General features: G+C 36.3%; 1 protein-coding gene across 6 annotated transcripts in view; it reads left to right on the top strand.

Moving 5' to 3' along the window:
- BCKDHB (branched chain keto acid dehydrogenase E1 subunit beta) overlaps positions 1 to 15,166 on the top strand; it is a 114,914-nt gene that overhangs the window by 17,643 nt on the left and 82,105 nt on the right. For all 6 annotated transcript variants that reach the window (XR_010429381.1, XM_064650068.1, XM_064650066.1 and 3 more), the window contains exons 4-6: positions 4,155 to 4,288; positions 4,972 to 5,127; positions 9,136 to 9,244. Coding sequence is in view for 5 of the 6 variants with exons in the window: in XM_064650068.1 (XP_064506138.1) it covers positions 4,155 to 4,288; positions 4,972 to 5,127; positions 9,136 to 9,244 (399 nt within the window). In the remaining variant the exon portion in view is untranslated. The remainder of the gene's footprint in view (positions 1 to 4,154; positions 4,289 to 4,971; positions 5,128 to 9,135; positions 9,245 to 15,166) is intronic.

The following is a 15,166-nucleotide window of genomic DNA, read 5'->3' as shown; positions in this document are numbered from 1 at the left end:
GTCAGTGGTAACTTGAACATTTGTGAGGTAGTCTTTGTTCTGAAAATCACAAAAATCAATCTTTTTTTATTTAAGTAAAAATAGATCTGGGCAGGATGAAGTAGTTGTTTGAAAATTGAATCAGGTATTGCTTTTTTTCCTTAGTGTAGTAATTTCAGATTTTCCTTATTAAAGAACACTTCTAGAGTGTTTATTCACTTCCTTAACATGCATCTAGTCTTACTCCTGAGTTGTTGGGATGGAGAGATGAGAATCATAGAATCATAGAATCAGCCGGGTTGGAAAGGACCTCCAGGATCATCAAGTCCAACCCTTGATCCACTACCACCATGGTTACTAGACCATGGCACTGAGTGCCACATCCAGTCTCATCTTAAAAACCTCCAGGGACAGAGAATCCACCATTTCCCTGGGCAGCCCATTCCAATGCCTGATTACCCTCTCAGTAAAGAATTTCTTTCTAATATCCAACCTAAACCTCCCCTGGCACAGCTTAAGACCATGCCCTCCTGTCTTGCTGATAGCTGCCTGGGAGAAGAGACCAACCCCCACCTGGCTACAACCTCCTTTCAGGGAGTTGTAGAGAGTGATGAGGTCTCCCCTGAACCTCCTCTTCTCCAGGCTGAACAGCCCCAGCTCCCTCAGCCTCTCCTCATAGGACTTGTGCACCAGTCCCTTCACCAGCCTTGTTGCTCTTCTCTGGACCTACTCCAGCACCTCAATATCCTTCCTGAAGAATCATCATCTTCTTCTTTTTTCACATAGCCCTGTTTGCCATATTGCTGGCTGAAACCAGAGATGTTTATAGAGCTAGGCAGGTTAATTGAAATGGACACCAGCATAATGTCTTTCTTCAGAGGCTGATGCACCTGGCTCTAATAATGTAGAGGTACTGCTTTACCTGGAATGATAAGAGCTTGCAGAGTTTGTGCTAGCTTGTTTTGAGCTGTGTAGCTGACACAAATCACAGGAGAAGAGTACATTTTAGGAAATGTTTCTTCATTGGTAAGGAAATGAAATATGGAAAGACAACATATCTCTGGGTTATTTGTCTGCTTCAGTCATATTTCAGCTGAAATCTGACTCAGCTGGTTTGCAAAAGATGATGTAAATGGCTGTTTATCAAAGTCACTTCCTTTTCACATTTAAAAAAAATGTGAAAAATAAAAAACCGTGAAGTAAAATAGATAAAAATACATAGGCTTAATGCATTTAAATGTTAAGAGTTGAAATATTTTGTGTTAGTTTTTAGTAATGATTTTCGTACTACATCAATAAAAGTAGGAGGTTAAAGCTATACCATACAATTTTTAATATTCAGGTAAATAAATTGAATTTGTTTTATCCTAATGATGTGTATATCTTTTTGTCTTAAAAGGCTAGATTTTATAAAGAAAATCTTACCCCTTGAAACTCTACCCAAGCTTGTTTTCCCATATAATGAACAGTAAAGTGCTTTAGGATTTGCTTTTAAGGGATCAGTATTATTGTTTTAATGGAACAGTCAAAACCATTCCTGAGTAATAAATCTCATTAATTGAATTCCCTCACTCAATCTTTACTGTTTTAAGCCTTGGTACTTCAGAATTGTACCTTTAGTCCTGGACGTCCAAATTAGGTGCTTCAAGCTGATCACATTACAGCTGTCATGTTACATTTCACTTTTGCTTCATTAATTTTCACTTCATTTATTTCATCATACTCCATTGATGGCAGCATGTTGCCTCTAATTTAATATCTCAATGGTATTTCAGCAGTTTTAATAGGATGTATTTTATATTTTGAATTATAGAGTGACATACTAGTGTGGTAGAGCTAACACACTTTTAAATTCGTTCACCTACCCCAAATTGATATTAAAGAACTAACTTTCAAGTGTGTAGCAATTATTATTTAAAAGCTCATTTTACAGGGTTGTTCAAATACATTTCAATTTTTGTGTGATGATATAAAATTATTTGTGGAACCTGTGCATTAGGCTATTTCGGTGTACTCTGAAAAAATCTGTTAATAAACAATATGGTTAGGTAAGCTATAAGTCTTGTATCAAAATATCCTGTAAGCAAGCGAAGTGAAATATATTGGTCTGCCAATGGACTTTTAAGAAGTAGGAAAGAAAATTACCAACATTACCATATGTCTTCATAAAGTTAATAAATTTTTAAAATGAGATCTGTTTTAAATTAAAATTTTATATGCATCATTGAAAGAGAAGGGAAACAAGATGTCTTACTCATGGTACGCTAGATAAATAAAAAGGAGGGAAGATGTTTGCTAAGCGTTGGTAGTGTTACAAATGGATACGAGTACAGGGACAGCTCTTGTGGTTGTATCTAAAGCAGGGCTTCCACACTATCACAATTGGCAATAAGGCCTGGGGCAACTACATGTTTGCATGGGGAGTTTATGTTCCTCTTTCTTTGACCATGATGCCTGTCAGGGGACAGTGCACCAGAGGATGCTATATAGGAATGGAGATTACAACTATCTCAGAAATGAGAACAATTTACACAGTATACAGTCTCTTTAGGTGAAAAAATAATCTTTCATTCTTTGTTTCCACTGTCTTGTATGAAAAATTGTGGAGTGTCCTGCAATTGTGGTAGCTCTTTGTAGTTGGTGTTGGCTTGTGTAGCCTCACTGACACCACCAACATTGAAGTATCATTTGATGGCATGTTTTTTTTACTTGCTTTAAATGAATGGTGTCTTAGTCTTGTTCCTAGTGGAGGGGGAAAAAAAGGAAAGCAGAGGGGAGAGCCAAAAATGTATATATATAAAATATGTCCCCCCCAATAAACAAACAAAACCCCCAAAACAAATCAACCATTGAAGTAGAAAACTTAAAACACCAGGTAAAGCACAAAGACAGGGTACAAGGAGTGACAGTGCTGTGCAGGGTGATGTGTGAAGATGAAAGATATGTACTTTAAAGATCTGTAAAACTTGCCTCCCTTTCGTATATGGTAAATACAGCCTTGGGCAATGGTTTCTCCCTAATCATCCTAATAATTTCTGAAAACTTACGTTAGCTTTCCTTTTTCTAATTTAACTTACAGCTATTGAAATTAGGAATCTTCATAGTAACAACTTTCCGACTTATCAGTTTAGTCTCTTTTTTTGGTTAGTTATTTCATGGTTAGTTATTGTTTAATTTATTTCATAGCCACTGGTGTGCACGTTTTTTTCCATCCAGTTTGAAGTCTTGGCATTTTCCTGCATGATGAACTCTTATACAGTCTATTTCCCAACGTTCTAAAGGGAAGATTTAATAGCATACGGAGATTCTTCTGTTGTACTCCCTTGGCAGAAAAGTATTGCTGGCAAATATTGTAAACATATCTTAGAGGATATTGTAGTGGTGTTTAATCTCTCTCCCACTCCTTTTTTTATAATTTCATGAACTGAACAATTTTGTCTTTAACCATCTATTAGATTTATGCATATTTGGGATCTGAAATTGCTGTAGCACAGAAATATGTCAGGCCTAATATAACCTTTTGCACTTCCACATGGAAGATACAAAATCAAATATTTTAGGTTTGCAACATTTTTTTCTCTTGCCTTGGAGACAAGGCAAATTCTTTAAATGTGGCTTTACCTTGTGAGAGAAGACTGATAAGAATGGGCACTGCTGATGGGGAGTGTGGCAAGAGGCAGTATGCTTTCATACAGACTTGTAGAACTGTGTGCCTTTGGGTAGGGGCAGTTATTTTTGACTGCCTGGAAAAAATGGAAGAAACAACACTTATCTTTATTGTAAGCTTTTTAAAATGCTTATAAGTATTCTTTGCTCCCAGGTAACCATGAAGGCTATGCATGCTTAACTGTATATACATCAGAAAAAATTATTTTCCTTGAAGTGTTAAGAACACTGTAAGTTACAGAAATTGTTCTTATCTTTCATTTAGTTTCTCCTTCTCTTCCTCTGAGTTGTTACAAGTTAGATTGAAAGTATCTGTTCCTGCAATGGATGGTTATTGTTTCTATACCTAAAAAAAAGCGCATCTAAAGCACAATATGTTTAATTGCATGTGACTTGTTTATAAGTCAAATATTTCTGGGGCAATATTTTCCACTTAGTACTAGTGTATTAAAGAAATTGTGTGTTGGAGTCTTTTTGTCCTTTTCTTTTTTTTTTTTTTAAATACATAGGTAAAGATAGAGTTTTCAACACCCCTTTGTGTGAACAAGGAATCGTTGGCTTTGGTATTGGAATTGCTGTTGCAGGTGCTACAGCCATTGCAGAAATTCAGTTTGCAGATTACATTTTTCCAGCTTTTGATCAGGTTAGTATAAATAAATTTGAAAGAGGTTAAAAGAAATCTTATGACTGTTTAAATTATTCTTCTGTTAGCATTAGTACTTGGTTTGATTATGTAATTTTTGCAAATATATCCACAGTTGCATTACTAATGTTTATGCATGCTTTAAGTAAACAGGAGTAAACTGAAAACAGTATTAGTACTGTACTGTAAACTGTACCAAGACCAGTTTGAAGGCTTAATAAGTAATGGAAATTAAAGATGTTGTTTGAAGCAAATGCCTCTCTGTTTGTTTTGATTTTTGGTTTTGTGACTGTGTTGGCTTCAGCAGCCTTAAATTCATCAGCTGTGTCTTCCCAACACAATTTCTCATTTCTACATTCAGCTGCAGCTGGCCATATATCCACAGGACAAACTACAGATTTGAACTGGGGTGATTGACAGTATGCAATGAGGAAACAACTGGGTTATAAGGCTACCCCCGAGGCTTAGGCATCTAACTTGAATGCAATAAATTATTGTTTCATTTGCCTTGAAAAATTGTTGTCTTTGCACTGGCTTACAGTATTTCTTTGCTTCTAATTTGGTCCTCTGAATCCCATGCATGGTGCAGATGATGTAGTTACATCCCATGTATTGAAGTGACTTAATGATGCATAACTAAAGGTATTGGACTGAATGTTACTTTTGTATATAAATCTTCCCAGATTGTTAATGAAGCAGCAAAATATCGTTACCGCTCTGGAGATCTATTTAACTGTGGAAACCTCACCATCAGAGCACCCTGGGGCTGTGTGGGTCATGGTGCACTATATCACTCTCAAAGTCCAGAAGCCTTTTTTGCTCACTGTCCAGGAATAAAGGTACAGTAACTCTTATTTTATGAAGATGAATTTTATTTGTTTGTTTTGTAATGGACTGGACTAACAATGAGTCTGGATACAGGCAGGGGAAGAAAGGATGTCAGTCCATAGCAAAATATCTGATGAATATGTTAATTAAAAACTATTAGAAGTTTTCAGTTTATAAAACTTAAATTGTGTTATGTGTTTGAGAATTTTTAGCCATTATTGAAGCAATCTTAAGTAGACATAGCATTTTTTACTTATCTACTTTTTGCACTAAAAACATACATTTTACACTGTTGTGTGTCCAGTATAGTACAGAACCTAAAAACTTTAATAAGTAGTACTTTCTTTTTTTTTCTTTTCTGTATCTGTCTTAAGTGCACTATTGAATTAATTTGTATAAATGACAGTGCCAGGCAGTGGGCACAAACTGAAACACAAGAGGTTCTGTCTGAACATGAGGAAGCACTTGGCACAACTTGCCCAGAGAGGTTGAGGAGTCTCCATTCTTGGAGGCATTCAGAAGTTGTTTGCACATGGTTCTAGGCAACTGGCTCTGGATGGCTCTACTTGAGCAAGGGTGTTGAACCAAATGATCTCTGGAAGTCCCTGCCAACCTCAACTGGTTGGTGATTCTCTGAGTGATAACTTTAGGCAAGCTTTCCACATGAGGTGGTGGCATTCCTCGAAACTGAATTTGCTAATGATTAGAGAAGCGGGAGCTGCAGGATCTAGTCATCTCAGATTGAGAGAGCACTTTTTGCCAGCTCTCCATTTTTTTCTGAGTAAACTTTTGTCTATAAACTTGTACTTCTGGGTTAGCTGGCATCCAGACCATTGAGCAATGACTCATAGCTGATTAATGTGGAAGACTTAAGCAGAACTGGTATTTGCATGCTAAAGACACATGTTCATTGTTTATCTGTTGTTTAAACTGTTGACCATGTATGATTTTGGTATTCTAAATCAACAGGGAGACCATAGCCATTTCTCCTTCTTGTTTGTCTTTACTTAAATACAATCCTTTATATTGTTCACATTTTATTTCATGATATTTGAGGAATGAGGATGTTCTTTATGATATTTATTCTGGGTGTTCTTTATGATATTTGAGGTGTTCCTATTCTGAACTTGAAAGTATTTCCTAATACAGGCAAAAGCAATCTCCAAAATCTTTTGCGAGGTAATTGAATCAAATGGTTTCTTGATCTTGTTTATAAACTAAAGTAGTTTCTTATCATATGAAAGCACAAGATGACTTACATGATTAAAATACTGATGCCAGGTCTATATTTCTACTGATCTTGTTGGTCAATCTCAAATTTTTATATACTGAACCATTTGCTGAAGTTTAGTGGTCCACTCAGGTGATTAAAGCTCTTTCTAATTCTGGTACTACCGAGACCGGTGCATAGTCTTCTCAATAAGTTAGTAAGTCAAAATTTTATTTAGTCATGCTGCGTAATATAAATTCTTTGCTCTCACCTCTGATATTTCTTCTTATTGGTTTTTCACTTCCTTTCACTTCCTTTCACTTTTCCTTGGGTAAAGTGCTAAAATAGATTCCTACCACTAAGAGCTGTCATCTCAGTTGAAGATAAAGGGCACATTAATTGGGTGGAACTGATGGAACAATATACTAGTTTCTGGTGCACAGAGAAGTATTTTAGACTCCATCTTTTGAATATTGTTGCTTTGTGAAAACAGTGTTGTCCCTTTAATATTTTTTGCAAAACTGTTTGTTAATGCAATTATAATATTTCAAGATTGCAGATATTTTTGAATGAACCCAAACCTAGCCTTTAACACGGGAATCAAGAAGTGCACATGAACTTGTGGTTCAGATGCATTCTCGAACATCCTGTGTCTATGCGTATTTTCTCCATTATTACAGAAGGAAAGGCGACGTCTTACAAGCTGAGAAGGGTAGGGTTTGACCTTTGGGAGAGTAGTCTTCATAACCATCCTCTTACTAAACTCTGTGGAAGGTTTTTGCCCTTCTATTTTGTGTTTTTCTTAAGTGACAGGTGAGATTTGGATTTCCCAAGCCAACGGGAGTTTGTACAACTTTGGCTATTCAGGGGAAGGACTGCAGTCATTGGTACTTAGCGCAAGTCTTATTGAGGTGACAGAACACTACTGAATGGTTGTATCTTTTGTCTGCTGTTGTGAGGATGTACTTCTTAATGGATGGAAGATAATATTGATTCTCTGCATTCCATTGTAAGAATATTTGCTGTCATGGCTAGAAGCTTTCTTTTCATTTCCAGCCTAAATTTGTTCCTGACTAACTTATAAGTTTAACGTATCTCTTCTTCACCTTCCGTTTCGTATACTAAAACAGTTGTATTCTCTTTATTCTTCCTTTTGTTAGACTAAACAAATCAAACTACTGAAGTAATGTTAACAATTTCTGGAGGTCTTTTGACATCTGTTTCATTAATTTTTTTTTCCAAAGGGTTAATATAGTCATAAAGTATTCCAGTTAAGTTTTTAGCACTGATTTTTGCAATAGCAAGAAAAGTTCCTTGGCTATGTTATTATGTACTGCATAGTGTCCTCGTTATGCTTTGGGCAGATAATAAATTCAGATCTGAATTTCTGCTGCTGAGTTCTAAATTTATAACAAAAATGTGGTCGTTAAACATGACTTTTCAGTATGTATTTTTCTGTTTGCTATTGTCAGTCATGTCCTCAATGTGAACTGGGTCTTTTTGGTATCATCCTCTGTAGTGGTAGTGACTCCCAGCTTTGGAATAGTTTTCACTACTATGTTCTGACTGAACATCATTAGTGAATAAGGTAAATAAAGTCTGTCCTAAAAATGATCCCTAATGAGCTGTACTAGTAACATCCATGGTTAATTTCCCATGTGTCTGTTACCACATGCTTTGGTGAAATATGATAGACTGCTTCTCCCTTGTTTAGAAAAATCACTTATCAATTTAATTTGATGTAATAGCAGATTTAGATTGTGTTTTGACTCTTTTCTATTACTTTAATATAAATAAATGTTATTACTCTCAAAACATATTTGAAACCTTGGAAACTCCTGTAGGCAGTAAGTTAACATGACTAGTAAACATGGATTACTTTTTTTTTTTAACAAGTGCTACAACTAATGTTTTCAGTCAGAGGGGGCCACTTCTGACTCCACAGCTATAAAAATGTAGACTTCATGCAGCATGTGCCAGCTCTTTGAAGTCTCTGGGATGTAAATTAGTTGGTTCTTCTGATTTGAGGGAATTGAGCTCTTGAGTTCTACTTTTGTTTAAACTGTGATAATTTGCTAATTTTCTCTTCGTAACTAGCATTCTCTTAGATCATCCAAAATTAACTCTTCTGTTGGCAAATACATTATACTTTTTTCTTCTAAGTATTCAGATTACATTTGGAGGCTTTGCTTAGTTTTCTGTGCTTGATATTTAAGGTATGTATTAGTGTTTGTTCATTTCCAAAACGAACACATTTCAGGCTTCCATCATAAACAAAAAAAGTCAACTTTAAATAGTTGTTTCCTTTTTCAGTCTTCAAAACTTACTGGACCAAGTCTGAAAACCTTCTAGGTCTGTTCTGATGAATCTTTACCCAAGAAACCGAGGATCACTCAGCTGAATTTTTTTAAACGTCTACATTAATTTTACTAAGTTTTTATATATGTGAATATATATATGAAGTATTATATATATTTTATATATATTTTAATCTGACTGACTTTCTTCCGTTCCTTTTACCCCAAATGTTGTTGTTAAGATGTTAGTTCTACCTTATCTGAGAGGAGTCCCTTAGTGTTTAAATCAAGGTATAGAGGGGAGCTTTTAAAGCCTCATCAATGAACAAAATAAAATTAAAAATTTAGAATGTGTGTTAACACCAGTGCTGCATTACTAATTCGGTTTGTAAGAACTGCTCAATCTGTACATAGATTCATTTAAAGCAAATAATTGCTTAGTTTTAAGTAGTATTGAGGAAGTTTCTAGCAGAATTTCAATATAAATAAATTATATAAAAATGTTTTTACAGGTTGTTATTCCAAGGAGTCCTTTTCAGGCCAAAGGATTGCTGCTGTCATGCATAGAGGACAAAAATCCATGCATATTTTTTGAACCTAAAATACTTTACAGAGCTGCAGGTAAAGTTTTGTGTATTTTCCAATAAAGCTACTTTTTTTTTTTTTTTGCACATATATGTTGATAGTCACTGCTAAAACAATATTTCAGCAGAAGTCTTAACTTGTTTGGTCTCTAGCTATGTTGGACCTTGGGTTTTTAGAGGAATTGTGAAAATCAGATGAGATATCTAAATCTGACAGCAAGGATAAATGAACATTTACAGTCTGATTCATGCTCAATTAACTTTGGAAGTGGAATGCTTTATACAATCTTGGGCTAAAAAAAAGAAGAAATAGAACTAAGTGGCATTATTCCTTATCAAACTGCAGTATAAATTTGACAGAAATTAAAGTGCTTTCTTGTGATAACTCTAGATACTAAAATAAGTTTCCAGATCAAAGTTTGTTTCCAAAAGAACTGAACCCCACCATCACCATTTTCGCAAAGTGTAGAATTTCTTTGAAATGTGTAATTTCTAAAAATCTTGAAAATCTTCCCACATAGATTTTAATCTTATTTGAAAGGAAATGAGATTGCCATTTCTTTTTTCATTTGTTTTAGTCATAGTGAACTTTTTGGTTCAAAGAAGCTTTCACAGCTGTCTTATGTGTAACTTATTGGAACATAGTAAATTGAAGATGATAGTGTTTGAGTTGGTTCTAAAAATTAGCTGGTACTTCTTTAGATCAGAGAAATTGGACTGAGAACCGAAGATGGATGAAAAATTTTGCATGTGGAGATAGGCAGGGTAATTGGGCGAGCAACTGAGAAAATAGAACTCAAGCCATCACTTAACTTTAGTGTTTCTGTGTCCTATAACTTTATATGCAAACTATGCTGGGATCCATCTATCTAATTAATAAGTTGACTCTGTGTGGCCTGAAGTTGAGTGAAGGACAAAGTGTTTGTATTTTTCTTTTAGCAGCACTTTTCTGTCAGTACATCCATTTTGTTAGTAAATTTATCCTCTTCCTAGAGAAGAGAGACAAAGGATACCAAGGGAAAGATTTAGAAAGCAAACATCAAAGCTACAAAAAAATAGCAATATAGCTTGGGAACAAATAGGATATTTACTGGTGAAACTGCTTATTTGCTTTATATTTTAAAAAAAGACTCAGAAATCTGATTAGCAATATAAATTTAAAAGTGCAGCTATTTTTAGTGTGGTGGGGTGTGATGCACTCAAAGGGTGTTGCATTCCTTAAGTTCAGTGTGTTTTGAGAGCTTACTAAAATTTAGCAGAAAGATTTCCGCCCATTCAATTTAGAGTATTTAATTTGAAAAATGAGCTTGAGTCTGAGTTCTGTTAAGCAAAGAAAAAAAATTAAGTGTCTTTAAAACAACCCTTTATTTCTTCCCCTTTCCACCAGTATTTACAAGTCAAAAATACAGACTGTAGAGTTAATAAAATACTTGCTTTCATACTGGCATGAATGGCTGCACATCAATATCACACAGCTTTTGAGAATAGAGGGAGGTTTTTCTGTTTGAGGAAATGACTTGTAAAGCAATTGCTGGATCATCTAGTGAACATAAATCAGTCTTGTGATTGAAATCTTGAGTAAAGAATGTAGTGAAATACTGGTTAATGTGATTTATGTGCTGGTCAATAACCAGCCGCAGCGGTGCTGTTGTGGTAGTTTTCTGAAAGACTGTGATTTCCTCCTAAATTCTGGTGGCCTGATTTTCAGAGACATTACCTACGTATTTTTTGTCTTAAAATTTCTAAGAACATCAGTTTAGATATGTAGGCTGAAATTTATAGTACATTTGTGTCAACATGTGACAGGGATGATTTTAAGAGGTAACTTCTTTTGTATACATGGACATTTTATTGTTTCTACAATGTAAAGTATGAACATTTTATTACGTGAAATGGTTTTTATGTTCCTTTTATTTTCATTGCGAACCTCTCCCTCGGTTTCATTAGTTCATCATCCCAACTGTTAAGCTCTCCTTTTTGGGTCAACTTGAACTGGAAGATGACTGGTGTCTAGGAGTTTCTCCTATGAAATTAATCTCTGTTGGAGTTCATTCTTATGCTGCTGGCCATGGTCAGGGTTTCTTATAATTCCACCATTGAAAGAAAGTGGCCTGGTGGATTCAGAAATGGACCAGGATCATCATGGCATGGTATAGAACTCCACCTAAGATCTGGGACCTCGTTGTTCCAGACAAAAATTAATTTTCTTTATTTCCATCATGATGGCCAAGCATTGAATAGTGAAATTGTATTGCCTCTACCATAACATTTGTTTTTGTTCTAGCTTCATGTTGAATAGATGTGTTTCTTCAGAGAGCTTTGTGATTGATGTTACAGTGGGTGTGTAACATCGTTGAAAAAATAAGGTGTCAAAGATGTTAATGGGAAGGAGGATTTTCTATCTGTAAAATTAATGTAGGCTTTTGAGCCTTGTAGTTTTCCTCTAATTAAGTTTTCTTTCTCCTTATGAGGTCTTTAAGCATTTGTCTAAGAATTTTCTTTTTAGAGTTGTTAATATATTCGGAATTATATATAATACAGCTGAATATAGGGTGTAGGTGGGGTAGTCTTTAAAACACAGGATACCTGTCCTTATTCATGTTGGCTGAAGCTAATAATATTTTGTTTAAAACAAACAAAAAGATCAAACCAAACCAAACAAAAAATGACAAAAATCCCACATCCACTACACCCCAACCACCACAAAACTATGTCCTATGCTTCTGCTCCCAAGTGTTGCTATTATTGTAATTAGATGTTGAATGCCAGCGATAGAAGGTCATATATATCTAGCTTAGGATGTATAGCCTGAAGTTGCATCTCCAGAATGTTAAGCAGGATGCCAGGTCATTGCTGTTTTATATAAGGTCTTGTGCAGAACCAGCCTTGTGATTTTGCATCTGATGCATACCTCCAAGGAGCTATATAGGCCCACTAATTGCTTTCATTTTTTTGTTTGTTTTTGTTTGTTTGGGTTTTTTATTTTGCTTGCTGATGACAGGGCAGGTTTTGCAACATTCAAGCATAGCTTTTTTCCCCCCATAACAGTAAAGACATTGTACAAAAGAGAAAAGAATCTTCAAAAGTGTTTTGAATTATAAGTCTGGTCTCCAAGGTAAATCAGAGCTGTAGGACAAAATATTTCAGTGCAACTATCACATGGAAAGTGTGATTGCTTGCTATATTTTTGGAATAATGAGATTAGCCGAATGTCTTCACAAATGAACACAAATTTGCCTATTCAAATATGTTGTATGCTTGTTCAGACATGTGGTAAAACTAACCATGTTAGTAAATGAACATTAATTTCTATATGAATATTTGCTGTCCAAACATACCTTTGCCCACAAAAGATACAAGAGTAAATACAGGCCTTTAGTCTTCTTCTTGTGGATCCCAGGTGAATATCAAAGTAGCATTGCCTTAAGTTCACCATATTCACACTGTGATGAACCAAGAAGAAAAAGCAAATTCCAAAGTGAAGGACAACTTTGCAAGAACGTTTCGGAAATGTTTTCCAGTTCATTCAAAAAATAACTCACACCTTAAATATCCAAGAGCCGTGACAACACCAAAAGGACGTAATGGGCTTAAAGCTAAAATCAAAGAATCACAAAATAGTGTTGGTTGTAAATGACCTTTAAAGGTCATCCAGTCTAACCCCCACTGCAATGAGCAGGGACATCTTCAACTAGATCAGCTTGCTTGGAACCCTGTCCAACCTGACCTTGAGTGTTTCCAGGGATGGGGCATCCATAGCTTCTGTTGGCAACCTGTTCCAGTGTTTCACCACCACCACCAGTGTACAAAACTTATATCTAATCTAAACTGACCTTTACCCCTCATCCTGTCACAGCAGACCCTGCTAAAAAGTCTGTCTCCAACTATTTTATAAGCCCCCTTTCAGTACTGAAAGGCCGCAATAAATTTCCCTGGAGCTTTCTCTTCTCTAGGCTGAACAATCCCAACTGTCAGCCTGTCTTCATTGGAGAGGTGCTCCAGCCCTCTGATCATCTTCATGGCCCTCCTCTGGACCTGCTGCAATAGCTCTATGTCTTTCCTGTGCAGACAACCCCAGAGCTGGATCTTAAACTTTGCCTGGGTATCTGTTAATAGTAAATTTTAGAAGTTACAGAAGAGCACTATTTTGTTTGAATGAAATACAATTGATAAGTTTCATATTATGCATTAGCTCTAGTGTGCAAACAAGTTGAAATAGTCTCCATATACAGATACATGATTTTATGTATAGGTGTATATATATTGTTATCTATGTGAATATATGTATAAGTAGCTATATATGTATGTAAGACTTATATCACAAAGCAGTAGCTAGATCAGAAAAGAAAAAGAAGTATATCTACCTTGCATAGTTGTAGCTAGTAACTGCAGATTTGTACTTCCCATACTGTGAAGCAGGACAGTGCTGCATTTGTGGTTAAGCCCATGTGCCTATTTCTCTAACACAGTCACCCACTTTGCTAGCAGTTTGTTTAGCAGAGGACTTGCTGTTCCTCAGTGTACCTGGGCTCTTTGGAGTGCTCATTGTTACTCTTTGTTGACTTCCCTGGACAGTTATGGCAGTGTCACCCCAACTTGGTTGGGGTACATATGTGGAGTGGGAATGACAGTGAGTGTCCCCCGGATGGCTCTTTAGCTTTCAAAACTCTTGAGTGAAGGATCTTAGCCAGTCTAGCAGCCCTTTGTGGTTCCCACAGGACCTGGTAACTCGTGTTTGGGCCGCATGTTATTCCCAGCAGCTGGTGGCCAGGACCCCTACTGGCTCCTGTTGGTCACACCACAGGCTCAGGGTTGCTGCACCCTGGTTTGTTTCCACTTGCTGGCCCAGTGTCTTGTCTTCTCATATTTGTCTCACCAGCAGCTGCTACTTAGTCCTTGCAGCACACTGTCTTTGCACTGGACAGGATTTCCAAAGAAGCTGGGACTGACCACCGTGATGAGGCACAGGGCTCAGTCAGACAAATGTGCTGACCAGCCCTGTTTTATGTGCAATTGACCCCTTCTATAACCCTTTTTGTTTCTTCCCCATTTTGCTCCTTGTCAACCCCATTCACCTTCTTATGCCCTCATCAGCTGGTCTAGTTCCACGCTTTCTCCAATTCCCTGGACCCTCAGGTTTGCATGCTTATCAGTTGCAAGTTCCTGGTATGCCCATCGTTTCTCGATAGTCCTTCACTGAGTGTTCCTGACCAAATTTGTTTCTTGTCTTTGCTGTGTTTATTTTCAAGTTTGTGTCTTTATATTTTGTTTAGAGCTTCTTCTTTTTCTTTATCATCCTGTTTGGCAAGGTCCTCATAAGATAGTTTTACTGAAAGAAACACTCCCATATTCCTCATACCCTTATCAGTAAGTGAGACTGAGCAGGTCTGGCTCTCCTAACTGCCACCCTCATCCTTTGGTGGTTAGGTTTGTGTCCCTGTGTGTTCTTCCTTATGGCTTCTTCCTCTTCCTCTATACCCTTTTGCATTAAAAAGTTCCTTGTCCAGACACCCTTAAAGGAGCAGATGCTATTTTCTTCCACATCACCATACAAGTGTTCTTCAGAAGTTTTGTGTATGTTAGTTGTCCTTCAATAACATTAGAAAGGAGAAAAGAAACGTAAGCCTTTCTGGGTAAAAATAGAGAGTTAAGTATGCAAGTACACATATATAGAGAGAATTCTGTTGCTATTTAACTTACGACATAATGATGTTATTGAAAGTGCTGTAGTGACGTCCCCGTAAATGTCAGAGATACTAAGAAAATATCTGAATTAAAAAGAAAAAGGAGGCTTTGATTTATGAAAAGTAGTTAACAGCCTGTGCAGTGTCAAGAGCACATAATGGTTGTGAATCAAAGGGGAAGATGAGTCACCTTGACATTATCAGGTTTAGACATCTTGTGGAGAACCTACTCTAATGTTTTTTGACCTTTTCAGTTTCATTTAATTGTACTATAT

The sequence above is a fragment of the Pseudopipra pipra genome, chromosome 3 (assembly GCF_036250125.1).
Source record: "Pseudopipra pipra isolate bDixPip1 chromosome 3, bDixPip1.hap1, whole genome shotgun sequence".
NCBI classification, from domain to species: Eukaryota; Metazoa; Chordata; class Aves; order Passeriformes; family Pipridae; genus Pseudopipra; species Pseudopipra pipra.
This window is presented reverse-complemented; position numbering and strand designations above follow the sequence as displayed.